Source organism: Blastomyces dermatitidis (assembly GCF_000003525.1).
Source record: "Blastomyces dermatitidis ER-3 genomic scaffold supercont1.13, whole genome shotgun sequence".
In the NCBI taxonomy this organism is placed as follows: Eukaryota; Fungi; Ascomycota; class Eurotiomycetes; order Onygenales; family Ajellomycetaceae; genus Blastomyces; species Blastomyces dermatitidis.
In genome coordinates, this window is record NW_025544786.1 from 771,991 (window position 1) to 788,203 (window position 16,213).

The 16,213-nt window shown below is 49.6% G+C and overlaps 5 protein-coding genes across 5 annotated transcripts; 3 read left to right on the forward strand and 2 right to left on the reverse strand.

Annotated features, from left to right (window-relative positions):
* Nucleotides 1–87: 87 nt before the first annotated feature.
* BDCG_09026 (sterol 3beta-glucosyltransferase) lies at nucleotides 88–6,539 on the forward strand. Its single transcript, XM_045424804.1, has 4 exons — nucleotides 88–730; nucleotides 958–2,475; nucleotides 2,562–5,342; nucleotides 5,424–6,539. The coding sequence occupies exons 2-4, from the start codon at nucleotides 1,087–1,089 to the stop codon at nucleotides 5,826–5,828; spliced, it is 4,575 nt and encodes a 1,524-aa protein (XP_045273432.1). The 5' UTR covers nucleotides 88–730; nucleotides 958–1,086; the 3' UTR covers nucleotides 5,829–6,539.
* BDCG_09027 (prefoldin subunit 3) lies at nucleotides 6,174–8,207 on the reverse strand. Its single transcript, XM_045424805.1, has 4 exons — nucleotides 7,843–8,207; nucleotides 7,489–7,738; nucleotides 7,030–7,263; nucleotides 6,174–6,811 (listed from the first exon to the last, which is right to left on the reverse strand). Exons 1-4 carry the CDS (start codon nucleotides 7,866–7,868, stop codon nucleotides 6,701–6,703), a joined length of 621 nt encoding a protein of 206 aa, XP_045273433.1. The 5' UTR covers nucleotides 7,869–8,207; the 3' UTR covers nucleotides 6,174–6,700.
* On the forward strand, nucleotides 8,125–9,950 carry BDCG_09028 (uncharacterized protein). The gene is made up of 3 exons (XM_045424806.1): nucleotides 8,125–8,582; nucleotides 8,684–9,372; nucleotides 9,452–9,950. Exons 1-2 carry the CDS (start codon nucleotides 8,301–8,303, stop codon nucleotides 9,356–9,358), a joined length of 957 nt encoding a protein of 318 aa, XP_045273434.1. The 5' UTR covers nucleotides 8,125–8,300; the 3' UTR covers nucleotides 9,359–9,372; nucleotides 9,452–9,950.
* On the reverse strand, nucleotides 9,367–13,868 carry BDCG_09029 (allantoinase). Its single transcript, XM_045424807.1, has 4 exons — nucleotides 13,719–13,868; nucleotides 13,482–13,659; nucleotides 11,028–13,404; nucleotides 9,367–10,911 (listed from the first exon to the last, which is right to left on the reverse strand). Exons 3-4 carry the CDS (start codon nucleotides 11,625–11,627, stop codon nucleotides 9,835–9,837), a joined length of 1,677 nt encoding a protein of 558 aa, XP_045273435.1. The 5' UTR covers nucleotides 11,628–13,404; nucleotides 13,482–13,659; nucleotides 13,719–13,868; the 3' UTR covers nucleotides 9,367–9,834.
* On the forward strand, nucleotides 12,802–16,196 carry BDCG_09030 (uncharacterized protein; the record flags this gene model as incomplete). Its single annotated transcript, XM_045424808.1, has 4 exons — nucleotides 12,802–13,609; nucleotides 13,667–14,394; nucleotides 14,543–14,806; nucleotides 15,328–16,196. The coding sequence occupies exons 2-4, from the start codon at nucleotides 14,310–14,312 to the stop codon at nucleotides 16,194–16,196; spliced, it is 1,218 nt and encodes a 405-aa protein (XP_045273436.1). The 5' UTR covers nucleotides 12,802–13,609; nucleotides 13,667–14,309.
* Nucleotides 16,197–16,213: the final 17 nt, after the last annotated feature.

Consider the following 16,213-nt stretch of genomic DNA (forward strand, 5'->3'; position numbering starts at 1 on the left):
GTCTCGTGCACGGACTGCTTGGCGGCTCCGGACGCTTTTTTGCCTGTTGAACTCCGCCGTCATTAATATGATTATGTAAACGATGGATGTTGTTGGTCCGGGCCGGGTCCAAACGACGACAACTGCTAATATAACGACATCCGGAGTAACTACGTAACTATATCACCAGCTCCACACAACTAGTAGTTTTACTAGTTACAGAGTCCATACCATACCTACCGCTCATATCTCCCTTTGGCCCAGCGATGGATCCCCTCCCTCCTCCGCTCTCTACCCTACCCGCCCCATGCTGCTGAGCTGCTAGAGTTAGCTAGATATATACGCGCACAAAGATACCCCAGCTGTTGCTCTGCCTGATCCGCTAAATTCCCAGTCCACACGCCCTGTGGCCCGTCTGGGATAAGCAGGCATTTCATCCCGGACCAGCAAAGCATCGCGCGCGCTGTTGGCTCTTTTTCTTTTTCTTTTTCTTTTTTTTTTTTCTGGTGTGTGGTTTAATTTGACGGTTAACACTATTCCTTCTTTTCATTTTTCTTGTTGCTTTTTCGTAAGATACCCGTCGGCTTAAGCTAAGTTACGCTCGCTCTGTTTTTTCTTTTTTTTTTTTTTTGTGTGACAACTAGGTAGTTAGCTATCTCTTCTTGTCATTCTTTAAGTTAAACTGGCTGTGCCGTTGTCTCCAGGCTTGGGATCTATCTGCCTAGGTCCATAGGTGCTTTGACCCATCCAGGTAAGCTTTTGTTTGGTCTTCTCCTTTGCTATCCACCTACTCCGTACTCCGTACTCCGTTACATAGCTAGCTATCTGCCCTTGTCAGTGAGGCTGTCTCTCTCTCCCTCTCTCCCGGAAACACAAAGGAAAGAGCTCATACTCACTCCGGAATGTTTTTTATTTTTCCCTTTGTTCTTCCCGTTTCCTTCTTGCCAAATTTAGATAGTTGACTCACAAATCTATTAGTGTTAGCCAAAACACCAAAAAAAGGGCCAAACGATGACCGAGCCGCCTTGCGTTTGACGTCACGTTCACCCTTCGCTCACTAGGTCATTTGTTCTCTAAAGCCCCAACCCACTCATCTCTCTCCGATACATGATAACATCCTTCCAACCTTCACTCGCAATCATGCCTCCAGACGATGAATCCAGAACAACAGGGGCGAGTGACAGAGCGAAACCCCATCCCACGTCCACACACCGTCTCTCCTCGAGCCATATACCTGATCGATTAAGAATGGGCGACGATGAACAGGAGGATATGACCGCTCCACCGGGGGGCACAACGGGCCGTGGGGGGAGGTTCCAATACATGCACCAGTCCGTGTTCTCCATGATTGCCGCTGCAAGTTCCAAAAAGGATTTCCACAACCGCTTCGATGAGTCTAGCGATGCAGAAGATGAAGATGCGGATGCGGATGCGGATCGGGCGTTCAAAACCCGATTTCTATCAAACGATGGGATCGATGGTCGTCGTCGTGATGGTAGTGCTTCAACTAGCCGTCTTCCACATCTTGCCAAGCGGGACAAGACATCCATATCTAGCACCGCGGAGGAGCGTGGGCGATCACAGCATCGGAAGAAGCTTTCGGAACATAAATTTTTGAAGTCCCTTGCGAAACTACCGCATAGAAATAATAGAGGAACGGAGCCAGCTTCTGAACCGGAACCGGAACCGGAACTTGAAGAAGCTTCCGTGACTGGTGGGCTTTCATCGACAAACCCTGTGCTGCTGGTGGCTGCTACGGAAGCTCCAGTGCTGAGTCGGATGCTTGACGCACAATCTCGCTTTGGTGAATCAGAACCGCCACCCAACTCAACAGAGCGTTCCCGAGAAGATCAACACCGACGAAAAGAATCCTCACCTGCGTCTCTTCTATCCGCGCGCCTCATGGATATATTCGGATTTGATAGACCAGAGAAGGTTATATCAGAGTATCAATGCTGGCTCCTCCAGAGTGTACTGCTACAAGGGTACATGTATATCACTGAAAGGCACATAAGCTTCTACGCCTACCTTCCGAAAAAGTCTCATACAACCATTAAATCAGGTTACCTGTCAAAACGAGGACGCCAGAACCCAAAGTACAACCGGTACTATTTTGAACTCAAAGGGGATGTATTATCCTACTATCTCGATCGTTCGAACCTGTATTTTCCAAGTGGTCATGTCGATCTTCGATACGGGATATCAGCCAATCTTACGGAGCAGAAGGGCAAGGACAAAGACAAAGAAGTGAAGGATTTCACGGTAACGACAAACACTAGGACATACCAGTTTAGGGCTGATAGTGCGACAAGCGCGAGGGAATGGGTGAAGGCCTTACAGAAGGTTATCTTCAGGTCCCATAACGACGGCGACAGCGTCAAGATCTCCCTACCAATTGAGAATGTTATAGACATAGAGGAGAATCCTGTCATTGATTTCGCGGATACGTTCAAAATTCGTGTTGTTGAAAGTGGTGAAAGTTATGCGATTGACGAGGTATGAACTAACCTCAATGAACAATAGATATATTTCCATCTTGTTGGGTCAGTTTTGTGCTAACGCGCCCGTGTCTATCTATGTAGTATTTCTTTTCGTTTTTTGAATGTGGCAAGGAGGCCATTGAAGTTCTCAAGAAAATGGTCAACAATACCCCAGCACAACAAATTCAGCAAACTATGCTTGCGCCTGATGGTGGCTATACGTCTAGGCGTCGTCGTTCTCACTCGGCGGATGAAATTTCACCTCCATCCACACATGGAACAACCTTGCTTTCGGAGGCCGTGAAAGCCACCTTGCGGCCGCACTCTCCTCTTGGCAGCCGGAATGGGAGTCCCAAGCGAGTCCCAGATCGCCAGAGATCCCCATTTCATAAGTTTAGCCGTAGTAGGCGTCATAGCCGTGAAAGCAGCGGAGCAGGACTTGAACATAGGAGGAGGAGCGGTAGTACCAACAGAGCAAGCGTCGGGGACAATCAAGCCGAAACGTCGCCTGGAGGCAAACTGCTGAATTCGTCGGATTCATTCGTTCAATCGTTAGAACATGCCACGGATTCTTCCGCTATTTTACAGTCAACAAACGGGACAGTAGAGTCCGCAAGCCAGATCTTGAATAGGAGCGATGTTTTCCAGTCACCTACCATTCATAAGCTACGAGATACACTATCTGGAGCGGGGGAAGCCCCCCGGCGCCCTTCTGAGGATACCGCCCGGTTTGCCCCCTCACCTACCGACGTTCTCATACATCCTCCTTCAAGAACACAGACGTCACAATCGCTTACGAAACCGGAATATCAGGATGGTGGCAGCGACTCTGAGCACGACCTTCAACATAGAAGCGTCGCGCACTCTGCGTCATCACCAACCCTTCAAGAACTTATGAAGGTCGGTAGCTACCCATTACAACGTGCGGCTGGGTTGGCAGGATACCTTAAAAGCCGATCGAAGCACATGAGCAACCTTCTTGCAACTGAGTCGATGGGTTACTTTGAAAAGGTGTCTGGCATGTGGATAGGTGGGAAGAGACACTATGGCGAAGGCGAAACCATTCTTCCCGATGACAGGATGGTCGATCCGGAAGACGAGGAACAGGGATGCGAACATGGTGATAGATTCCGCGCGCATTTCGCCCTACCTTCCTCGGAAAAGCTACAAGCTACATACTTTGCGTATCTGCATCGGGTCATCCCGCTTTACGGCAAGTTATACATCAGCAATCGGAAATTTTGTTTTCGAAGTCTTCTTCCCGGTACACGAACCAAGATGATCCTCCCGCTGAGAGATATAGAAAATGTCGAAAAGGAGAAGGGCTTTCGGTTTGGATACCATGGGCTTGTGGTTATTATAAGCGGCCATGAGGAATTGTTCTTTGAATTCAATACTGCGGATGTCCGAGATGACTGTGCTGTCACTCTACATCAAAATCTCGAGTCTATTCGATATCTAGTGGAGTCCGGTTTGTTGGCACAGCAGGACAGAGAGGAGGCTGAAGCTGCGAGGGCAGAGCACCAAATGCTGCAAGAAGCAAGGCTTGAGGGCATGGAGGAGCAGCAAAGCTCTCAGACGCTATCTACATCTACGCCGTTGTCTCCTACAAGCTCACCCATTCTTTTTGACGATCCACGTGTTTCAATTGTCAATTTTAAGCCGCAGGAAGCGTTGCGGATCACCTGTCTGACCATCGGGTCCAGAGGTGATGTCCAGCCATACATTGCGCTCTGCAAGGGCCTAATAGCGGAGGGCCACATACCGAAAATTGCGACTCATAGGGAGTTTGAGCCTTGGATAAGGAAGCATGGCATCGACTTCGCACCGGTTGAAGGAGATCCCGCAGAACTTATGCGAATTTGTGTGGAAAATGGAATGTTCACCTATTCGTTCCTGAAGGAAGCGTCGTCGAAGTTCAGAGGTTGGATTGATGACCTTCTCTCATCTGCATGGGCAAGCTGTCAAAATAGTGATATCCTGATTGAATCCCCCAGCGCTATGGCTGGCATACATATCGCTGAAGCACTGGGAATACCCTACTTCCGCGCGTTCACCATGCCATGGACTAGGACTAGAGCGTACCCTCACGCATTTGCTGTCCCTGAGCATAAGATGGGTGGAGCATACAACTATATTACCTACGTTATGTTTGACAACGTGTTCTGGAAAGCCATTGCGGGTCAAGTGAACCGCTGGCGGAAACGAGAACTGGGCCTTCGCAGCACCAATCTTGACAAGATGCAACCAAACAAGGTTCCTTTCTTATACAATTTCTCACCTTCAGTCGTCCCACCACCCCTTGATTTCTGTGACTGGATTCGTGTAACGGGCTACTGGTTTTTGGACGAAGGCGCCGATTGGCAACCTCCAGCTGAACTCGATAACTTCATAAAACAAGCCCGGGCTGATAAGAAGAAGATCGTGTACATCGGCTTTGGCTCTATCGTCGTATCAGACCCCGCAGCTCTCACCAAGACGGTCGTGGATTCCGTTCTGAGGGCGGATGTGCGATGTATTTTGTCCAAGGGCTGGTCTGATAGGCTTGGAGACCCTTCTAGCGCCAAAGTTGAGATCCCCTTACCGCCTGAGGTTCATCAGATTAAGTCCGCACCGCACGACTGGTTGTTCTCGCACATTGATGCGGCGGCACATCACGGTGGAGCTGGCACGACAGGAGCAAGTCTGCGAGCTGGGATACCGACGATCATCAAGCCGTTCTTTGGGGATCAGTTCTTCTTCGGATCCCGCGTGGAGGATCTTGGGGTTGGGATTTGTATGAAGAGGCTTAACGTGGGCGTGTTCACAAGGGCACTTTGGGAGGCTACGCATAGCGAGCGGATTATCGTTAAGGCGAGGGCGCTTGGGGAGCAGATCCGGAAGGTATGTGAAAAGGAGTAGTCTTTTTATGCACCTCCCCCCCCAAATTTTTGAAGCGTTTTGCATACTGACCAATATAAATAGGAGGACGGCGTAGGAAACGCTATCCAGGCTATATACCGCGACCTCGAGTATGCCAAGACTCTCGTCCGACAACGGTCCAATGCAACATCAGCTTCCCAGATAGGGATTGTTCCAGTCGGGATGGAAGAATCTAGTGTTGGGATATCATCTGAGACAGGCCTTGATGCAGATGGCGATGGTGAGGGTGATGCTGATGCTGATGCTGATGCTGATGCTGATGCTGATGCTGATGCGGCCATGGAAGACTCGTGGACTTTTGTAGGGGATGAGGCAGGGCCGGAGATTGCGAGGAAATCTAGAGCCCGTGAGAGAGATTATGACGTTCCCGGTGATATAGTTGCGGCTAGAGTGACTGGCTCTAATGGCAGCGGCGGCAGTGGTTCTCACGACGGTCGAAGCGGGTAGAGAGAATAGTTCTGTTATACAGTTCGGACGGTGTTGGCAGGCTGTTTTGGAGTTGTTTTTTGTTTCTTCTTTCTTATTTTTCTGTTTTCTGCTGCACTTCCTCACTACTGACTATTATTAGCGGCCTGCCCACCACCCCTTTCTAGGTTGAAACTGCTCTTTTGCTTCATCATGAGGAACCGGGGGGGAAGTTTTTTTTTTTTTTTTTTTTTTTTTTTTTTTTTTTTTTTTTTTCATCTTCTGCTCTTTCTTTCTTTTTTCTTTTTTCTTTTTCTTTTTCTTTCTTTTTTCTTTTCAATGATGAATACCATGATATGCTATGTGTTTTGTGTTTTTGATCTTCAAGTTTTGTTTGTTTTGGGCATAACGAAATGCGAAACGATTTTTTTATTATTAGGGTTGCCTTCTTGTTTTCTTTCCCCCTTGATCCTTTTTGAGGAGGGATGAATGAATATAGAGATGGATAGGGAGTGGCGTATGTGGGCTCCTTTTATTACTATTCGTTTTCTTATATAAGGCCCACACTACCTGAACCAGTTAATTATATACATTACTCTACTCTGTTCTCATACTATGTCTCGTCTCCTTATAATGCTTATGCCACAACTACATATTCCTTCAGGTTATTCATCTCTACAGACGTACTCTGCTCAGGAACGGGCGGAGTTAAAAGAAATAGGGAGTAAACATAGGTACCGTTTACGTATCCAAATCTCACCTTCACTCCCCTGCTTCCCCCTTACTTGCCATGGAGTATCACCGTAAGTAGCTTTTCACCTGAAAATACCAAAGGCAAAAATATAGGAGGGAAAAAAAAAAATGAATTAGTTCCCGAGTTTTATCCTCTTAATACTTTTTTCCCTTCTTCTCTTTTAACCGCCCGGCCCCGTCTTCCCTTCACCATCATCACCCTTCCCATCCTTCTCCTTCCGTTTCTGAACCACGTCCCAATTGTAAACTCTAGCCGTGGCGACTTCGAGAGTCTGCGTAAAGATATGGGGAAATGGGAAACATGTTAGTAACTAGCATCTCATATAGTAGTAGTATTAAGGCGAATCCGAGGGTTTAGGCCCTCTTTTCCAAAGAGCCAAGCTAGAATGATAAGACCTGAGGCAGGGCGGGGAGGCGGTGGGGCGAATGCAAGATAATACTAAATGCACATATATAGAAGAGAAAAGGAAGACCAGCGAGCGACACATACCGTAATCTGTTCCCTTAAAAACTCCAAATCCTCCTCGCAGTTGGCGAGACTGGCCTCTGCGGCGCGGAGCTTTTCCGTCAGGAGCTCCGCGGCTTCGTCGATGGGGTAGGCGAGCATGACGTTTGCGCCGAGCCAGAGGAAGACCTCGTCTGTGTCCTTTGGTTGGATTGTGGCGCGGGAGTAGAGGGTGTCGTTGAGTTCGAAGGTGGTTTCGAGAGGGGTGTCGGCGCCGGCCTAGTGGGGTGTGGAGGAGCGAGACAGTGAGTGAGTGATGGGTAGCTTTTATGGAGTGTATGACTTGGGAGTTTATTAGGGAGGGAGGGGGGGAGAGATGAGATGAGTTTTTTCCTCCAGAATCAATAGATCCATCCCCCCTTTGTCCATGGAACCGCATCTAGAGCACCTTTTCGGGGCTGGCTCCTCCACGGATAACAAATAAATGAATAATAAATGCCATACCTTCCTCCTATCCCGTAGGAGCGTCACCGTCTCCAGCGTCTTCTTGATATCAGGAATCTTATCCCTCAGGCCCTGACCGCGCCGTTGCGTATTCAGCTCCATGAACTGGTATTTGGATATCATCTCCTGGAACGAGCGTAGCGTGGGCTCGACATCTGCGCGCGAAGAGACATAGTCTGCAACATTATCGACGAATGGTGCGACGGGGATGCCGCGCGGATTGGTTGTCGACGAGTCGACGGCGGGTTTTCTGCAATTTTTGCAAAACAGGGCGGTGGTTAGTATGGGGGAGGAAAATAGTAGTTATGGAGAATGTGGGGGGGGGGGGGGAGGGAGCAAAAATAATGAACGTACTTCTCCGCCCGGATGGTGGCCGCCATGATGTAGCGGCGGTGGCCCTTATTAAAGGGAGCAGGCCCTCTCCCGTCGAGCTATTTAAGAGGGAGGGATTGCGAGAAAGGTGAAAGGTAGCTGTTAGAGCGTTGAGAGACAGACGGTGGTGGGCGTGGAGCAGATGTTTATATTAATAGCAGTAACTACGGAGTAAATATTTAAAAAAGAGTATAAATAAATATTTGAAGAATGCTGGCGTTGGTTGTGGTTGATCGCCGAAAAAAACCACAAGGGAATGAATGACATGACATGACGTCTTGAGGGGGAGGAGGAGGAGGATGGATTGGAACAACTCCGCCAACTTTTCACACCTTCACCACATTCGCAACACAGCGCCGGGATATTTATTTAGATACAACAACCCCCCATCCATGAATCATCCACATATTTACGCCTATACGAAGGAATGATTGCCCAACATGGTCCTCCTCCTCATCACCCCAGCCATAGCCTCCGCCCTCGACAGCCTGCCTGCGTCAACCCGCGACGAGCTCTGTCTGCCAACTCCGCCCGCCAGCCCTGCAATCTCACACTCCCAGCTCATCGCTCTCTCCAGACACCTTATATCCAATACACCATCTGCAGATAAATCCAGGGATCCATCCAATGGATCTGCTGATAGACCTGAGAGCTTCACGCTCAACTCGCTTCTCAAGGGCACCAAAGTCTTTGTTCCCCCTCCTCCACCCAAACCGGAACCTGTTCGTTTCTCCTCCCTACTCTACTTACACACTATGCATACACGTTTCCTTATTATATATATACGTCTATCATCATCATTATCAGTCTAACATATGCACAGACGCCCGAATACCTCGCCCTAAAAGCCTCCCTTCTCGCCGCAGAGGAAGCAAAAAAGTACAACGCCTTCCTAAAACCTACCTCCGCATCTGCATCCCCATCACGGATATGGGGACTCAACGACCACACACCACCAAACATATATACCCATCCAAAAGCCAACCGCGACAGCAACGACAACGCCCTCGACGACCTCGACGACCTTGACGACCCCCTCACCCCCTCCCTAGTCCTCAACATCCTCATCTCCATCCTCTTCACCGGCTTCGCAAGCTACTGGGCCCTCTCCAACTTCCGCATCCCGACCTTCTTCACGTTCACATCGGCCTCGTCGCCCTCGTACCCCGGCGCCGTCTCCTCGCAGCCTGCGCGTGTGTTTATCTCAATGCTCGTTGCCGTGCTCGTGGGCGTGGCGGAGGTGGGTGTGTATGTGCTGTATTTGAAGAAGGTGGAGTTGGCGAGGGGGAGGGAACGGGCGATTGTTGAGAGGAAGGTTGTCATTGGGGAGGTTGGTGGTGGGGATGGGGATGGGAAAGCTGGTGATGAAGGGGTGGTTAGGATTGGTGATGGGGAGGGAAAGAAAGAGGAGATTTGGGGGAGAGGGATTAATGGTGGGGCTAGAAGGAGGGTTAAGGAGCGGTGGAAAGGGAGGGATGGTGATGATGAGTGTGAATAAGAGATGTAAAATAGGTATGTTTGTTTGTTATAGTTTCTGCTATGCCCTCCTTACTGCGGATGGAGGACTTGATTTGCTGACGTTTATGTGTAGGTTTTCACTCCCCCTTTCCATTGATAGATCGCCTTCTTTGATTTTTTTTATAATATATATATTATATATTTTGTTTATCCATTTATTCTCATTTTTCCCATTTACTCTTCCAATTGCCTTTAACTAGGTATCACGCTTGCTAAAACAAAGCAGATACCACACAACCCGTATCCGACGGCGACACCGCCCAAACAGAAGGAGAATTATCTTCTAAACATCAAAAATGTATAATGGTATATATGCATGCACCATGCTAAAAAAAAAAAAAAAAAAAAAAAAAAAAAAAGAAAAGAAAATCAACCAGGAGAAAGAAGAGATGAAAGAATCATGTAACATATGTCGTCAAGTCATTTCCTGAAAAGAAAATCTCCCTTCCCAACCCCCTACACCGCTCTAGGCTCCAACAACAGTTTCCCCACAGGCTTCGTCTCCACAAACCCACCATCGCGCGTATACACTCTTTGGCCCCTCAGCCATGTCTCGCGCACGACACCCTTCAGCTTCCTCCCCTGATACGGCGAGCACTTATTGCGGAACAGCATCGTATCAGGCTGCACCACCCACTCCCCCGTCTCGTCAAAGACACAAACATCCCCGTCGTATCCGACGGAAAGATCTCCCTTTTGCGACGCCAGCCCAACCTGCTTGGCCGTATTGGCGCAGCACCACTGGACGATGTCTTCGAGGGCAGACGTTGTGGATGAGGTCGACGTCGGCGTGTCTGTTGACGTGCTGTCGGCTGCGGAACGGCGGCGTTGGAGCTCGGTCCAGAGGATAGGGAGGCCCAGGCCGACGGAGGAGATGCCGCCCCAGGCTTTGAGGAAGTTTCCTTCCTCTTCGTCTTGAGAGGTGGTGTCGTTGGTTTTGGCGGCATTATTATTCTCGTTATTATTGACAGCGCAGCCACCAGGGATATGCGCTGGCAGGATCTTCAGCGCCGGAGTGCAGGGCGAATGGTCCGAGACAACGGTTTTAATCACGCCCTGGGCATCGGCATGCTTTGCCAGCTCTTCCCACAGCGCGTCCTGGTTCACCTGGCTGCGAATTGGCGGGCAGCATTTGTGGCGCGTGTCGCCGTCGCTAACTTCCTCGGCCACCAAGGAGAGGTAGTGGAAGCATGTTTCTGCTGTGATGTTGATTCCTTGGCTGCGCGCGGCTTTCAATAAGGGGATGGCTTCCATGGCGGAGAGATGGACGATGTGCAAAGGGAGCTTGGGGGCTAAGGGTGCCAGAGAGAGGATTGTGGATATTGCGGCTGTTTCGAAGGTAGAGGGTCGGGTGTTTAGGAAGGTGGAGTATGATGTTGGAGCTCCTGAGGGAGACGGGAGGTTTGCCGGAGATGTGTCGCCATTGGCGTCGGGGATCATTTCGGCATGGAACATGAACGTCGTTGGCAGATCGGCTAGTTCGAGCATGGCGGCTTTGATATCCGCTGGCGATAGAGCGGGGAATTCATCGACCTAGGAGGAGTGGTTAGGAATATATGTATATATACATATCTGAAAGGATTGTATATATCACTTATATCCAGAGGTATGTTTGAGTTAGGGAAAGCAAAAGGAAAAGAGGTACATACCCCACTATCAATCAAAAAGCCTTTAAATCCCTTCACCCCGGCTTCTACCAACCCTTTCAACTCCTGTACATTCCCAGGGACAACGCCGCCATAAAAGCCCACATCAACCCAACATTTCCCCGCCGCAGCGGCAATCTTCTCGCGCAGCCCGTCAACCGTCGTCGTGGGTGGTATAGCATTCAACGGCATGTCAATGACGGTAGTCACGCCGCCAAACGCCGCAGCACGCGTCCCTGTCTCGAAGCCTTCCCATTCGGTCCGGCCCGGTTCGTTCAGGTGCACGTGCGCATCCACCAGGCCTGGCAGGAGGATATGGGGGGAGTAGTCTGTGTATTGGGTTCCTGGGGGGAAGGCCGTGGGTGGGAGGACGGAGTGGAAGACTGAGGTTACCTTGCCTGTGGTGAGGGAGATGACGATTGTGGCAGCGGTGAGGCGGCCGGAGATTATAGCGCGGGTGGAGGCTAGGACGGTTAGGGAGGGGGCTAGGGGTGTTCCGGTTCCGGTTTCGGTTGGGGAGGTGGAGGCGGGAGTGGAGGCGGGAGTGGAGGCGGGAGTGGAAGCGGTGGTGCTTGTGGGAGAGTGTGTGAGATGAGGGTCCATGGCTGTGGATTTTCGCGCGGTGGGGCCCCCGTTATTTTGTTGTGTTTGGGAGCGTTTTCTAGTACTTAACTATGATGATGGTAGGTTACGGTGGGGGTTTTGCTTGTCTAAAATGAATATTTTTGACTTTTTGGTTTATTCGGTACAAACTTGGGGTGGAAACAAGACAAGAAATTGACAGGATGCCAGAGAGCGGGCAGCAGATGACACCAGAGGAAAGAAGAGGGGAGAGCCGGTCCAGTCCAGTCGTGTACCGCGCACCACACCACACCAACCAACAGCAAAGACAGAGAGAAAAGGGGAAATAGAGAGAGAGAGGGAGAGGGAGGGAGGAAAAAAAGAAAGGAGAGAAAGTTTCGGTGGATGACAGAGGAGAAAAAGGGAGAGAGAAGAAAAGCAGGACTTTTCTTCGTATTTCTCAGCGGTATTTAGCTAGAGGCTGAAGAGGGGGGAAATCAGCAACAAGCAGCAGGGACAAGCAACTAAGATAGGGAACAAAACCGCTGCTGGGGAGTATTGTTTATTATAGGAGAACCAGCGAGTGGCGATGAGGGGGATTGAAACTTTCTTCTCTAGCCCGTGGATAGGGGAAAACAGAGGGGGGCGAAAAGGGACAGAAAGCTTATGAACATGAGAGGAAAAACAGCAGAAATTATTCTGGGGGGAGGACGTCAGCACCCCAACAATGTCCAGCCGAGGGAAAACCATTCATTAGTATTCATTTACTCTTATTATGCATCGGAGCTCGCCGCACTGAAAGAATAAAAATAGTTCAGCCCAGATTTTTGGTCCCTTTTTCAAAAAATCGGCACTTTTTGTATATAGGGTTAGTTTGGTTTTTTTTTTCTTTCCCAAAGTTAGCTCGGCGGTGGAGCAAAGATCACGCATGGACAGTTTCAATCGAGTAATGGTCGAGTAATTGATAGGGTTAATTAAGGTTACAAAGGAAGCGCAATTGGCAGCGTCTTACTCGGCGCTATTCGAGCTGGACGATGCAGCAGCAAGCGGGATTGGACGCTGGGGGAAATGCTCGGCGCCGAGTTGCGGCTGTGGCGTGTGGTCTGGATGCATCGAAGGGGAAACTGATCTGGGATGTGCGGTTAGCAGTGGCAGATGCGTGGCGATTATTCGCACTGCAATACCGCGCTCCCTTGTCTCCCAGCTGGAAATCATTCGTTTTGTCACCACACTCATCAAGCCACGCGTGCAAATTTTATCGAACACGCACCACAAAGCGTCACGTGGGCTTTATTAGACTAGGAGGAAGCTCGACGCCATCAAACCGACCGTTAATGACAAGCCTGCCTGGAAGGCTAATACTGTTATTGATCTTGTGATACCCTGTGGTTTGCGATCAAATGTTCCAAGGGCAAATCGCCCCAATGCTTGGCGATATATGCAGAAAACGCGGCTGTCCCTAGGCGCAAAAGGTGCAGAAGACCAATTTCTCTCTCTTGGACACATGAACGAGGACGAGGGCGAAGAAAGCCGCCTCTCAAACGCGCCGAGTTTGACTCATTTCCCCGCCATCAGTTATTATTATGACATAATAAATGGGCAGGACTTGATAGTAATGAGGTTGGAGATTGTTGTTTGAAGCGGGTCATCGTCAAGAAACTGACATGAAGTGCTAAGCCTATCTATCACCTGAGGCCAACTGTTGCATTGGGATTGGGGCTTGGGAATCTCTCCTTTGGCGAGCCTCTGATGTTCCCTCGTTCTTGACTCTTTTTGACCAAACCAGGTGATTGATGGAGCGCTCTTGTTCGCTGTTGTCCTGCTCTCAGGGTTAGGGCTTTCGGGGTTTTATTCACTCCGCCCACGTGGTTATCATTCTCAGCACTGGATTCCTACATCCACAAGACGCGAAGCGTCGCCTGAGTCCAAGCAGATGAAAAGGGTTTTCCTTTTCTTTCGTTCCACAGCATGAGTAAGAAGTTTCCTATGGCGACCCTCTCCGGGTGCGAGAGTAGGAGGTACAGGTATGTACATGTACATTCCATAGGTTCGAGAATATCTCTGAAAACCTGTTCTGCCAGGATCAGCACCAGACTTCTAGGCTCTTTTATATTGATTTGCCACAGGGGGTACCTGCAACCTCATATCCATGTGGTGGTAACTTAACTGTCTCAGGATGGGGTCATGTGCATCACGCCTACACCTCATTCCATGTAGTGGGCTAAACTGGCTGTTGAGTTTGATGTTTCTTGACTGTTAAGCGTTATCAATATAGGTAGGAAGAGTCCTCTAAAGAGCTATCTATCTATACGATGTTTCTTTATTCTTCGTCCAATCCTTCCTCGAAATATTTGATGGAGCGTAAAAGCGATACGTATCTTACCGTATTTTACCGCCTGCAGCTGTCAATCCGGCGTTTTCGCTTAACTAGTCGTAATATACTCGGAAATACAAATATCCGACCTCCTCCTCACCTTCTCAACTCACTCTTCTGTTCTGCCGTCACTCACCGCCATCACACTTACTCTCACCAACCAAAGTGCAAGTCACGTGCCACAAACCTCTGTTTACTCACAACTTGGTGATTGTTTCTGGTCTACAGTCCATTCTGCTATTTTCTTTTATTACAGATAACTCGATACTGATACATCGTATCCCCGCTTTCTGCTCTTGATTCCACCATTATCTACTTTTTCCCGTTGTTCTTTCTTTACGATTTACAAAATGAAACGCGACCTCACTGCGGCGGCCTTCTCCGAGCCCGAAGAGGAAACCTTAGCGAGACTTGGCTATCACGTGGACTTCGATGGTAAGTTTATCCTGACGGATAAAGATATCTATATCTCCTCCCTCTGCAAGCTGTCACCAACCTCACCTCTTCAACAACTGGGAACTTGCACTGCTTTGTCCGGATAATCCCTTCAGCCATCTGACACACATACTCACTCTTCTCCTAGACCAGGTCCTCCCGGGATGGGCTTTCTCGGCTCCTGTCGCTGGTTTGGAACGGGACAATCCTTTCCCTGATGATTTGCTCCCCAACATTGACCCTCGGCTCCATGCCAGCGTCGGCAATTCTCAGCTGGAGCAGGAGTCGCTTTTCATTGAGGACAATGATAGTCGTAATGGCAATGACAATGACAATGACAATAACAATGGTGATCATCATGATGACGCTACTACCCATTGGGTTGATCCCGATAATGGCTTCTACCGAGACAGTAAGCAAATGAAATTTGCACTACTTTTGCATTGTGGTTCCAATCATTACTTGCGCTTTCTTCCGTGCATTTTCTGGCACATCCATCTTGTTCCTTGTTCTCTTTGTTCGGAGCTGTGGATATACCCTTTTGTTATGTTTATCTTGCCTCTGTTCTTTTTCCACACGGAATGTTGCGCTACGGCACTATCCGTTCCCGGAGTGGTAGTACTTTTTTTCGCGCAGGTGGACTCGGCTTTTTCCCTCTTCGTTTCTCTGTGGGCTATATAAACTCCCTCCTGCCCTCTCTTCTCAAGAGACAGACAGACAGACAAAAACTGAACTTCTCTTGTCTTCTCCCCTCCCCCTCCGATGCAGTCTACATCGAAGGAGGGTAAGGGAAGGGGGCGGGGATGGTTTGTTGTCCTTCTCGTTTAAAATGGTTCACTACATGTATCTATATATATATACTGCCTTCCCTTTCTTCTGCATATATATATACACTCTGCGGCACGTCCATTGACACGTGTACCTCCCTTCCAGGATTTCCCGAGGAGACTCTGTTCGTCCACTCTGTGGAGCAAGTTCCAGAAGAAGCTCTGGCAGGATACCACGATATGCCTGAACCACAACGACAAGTACAACATAACCAATATGCCGCTATCCCCACCGCCAATCCCCAGCAGTCAAAAAGGGCAAAGAAGCCACGGAAGCCAAAGGACAAGCCTGAAAAGACTGGTAGACATTCAGCTGCCGAGATATCTGCCGTCGAAGATTTCAAGTCCCAGTTCTGCCAGTCCAACAACATGTCAGGTGAGGACTTTGGCCGCATGGTCCAGCACTGCGAGACCGACCGTGCCAGCTTCCCGTGTCCAGAATCCATCATGACAAGGACCGAATTCTGGAACCATTTGTACGCCCTCATGCCTGGTCGCAAACACAAAGACGTGCACCGCTATATGCGCTCGCACTACGTGGTCACCTCTCAGAAGCCGCGCCAATGGACCAGGGAACAAGACGACGAGCTGGCCGCCTTGCATGCAGAACACGGGTCCGATTTCGCCAAGATCGCCCGGATCTTGGGCCGGGCCCGAGACGACGTCAACACGCGCTTTCGGAAACATGTACAGCATCGTGACAACCAGAATCATGGGTTATGGACTGATGAAGAGTGCGTGAATCTCGAAAATGCTGTGAGGCAATGGCGGAAGGCTCAGCCCACCGAGGACGACGACACCACCGCCGGTGGTTCGTTGCCAGGGGATATATATCAGATCGACCCGCACGATATCCTATGGACTCGGGTGAGCGAGCTCATGGGGCATACCAGGACTAGGGAGCAATGCGGTGCAAAGTGGAGGGCCATGCGGAGAAAATGGAGAGAAAGGGGGCACGACACAAGCCCAAAGTGAAATATATTTGTGGGCAG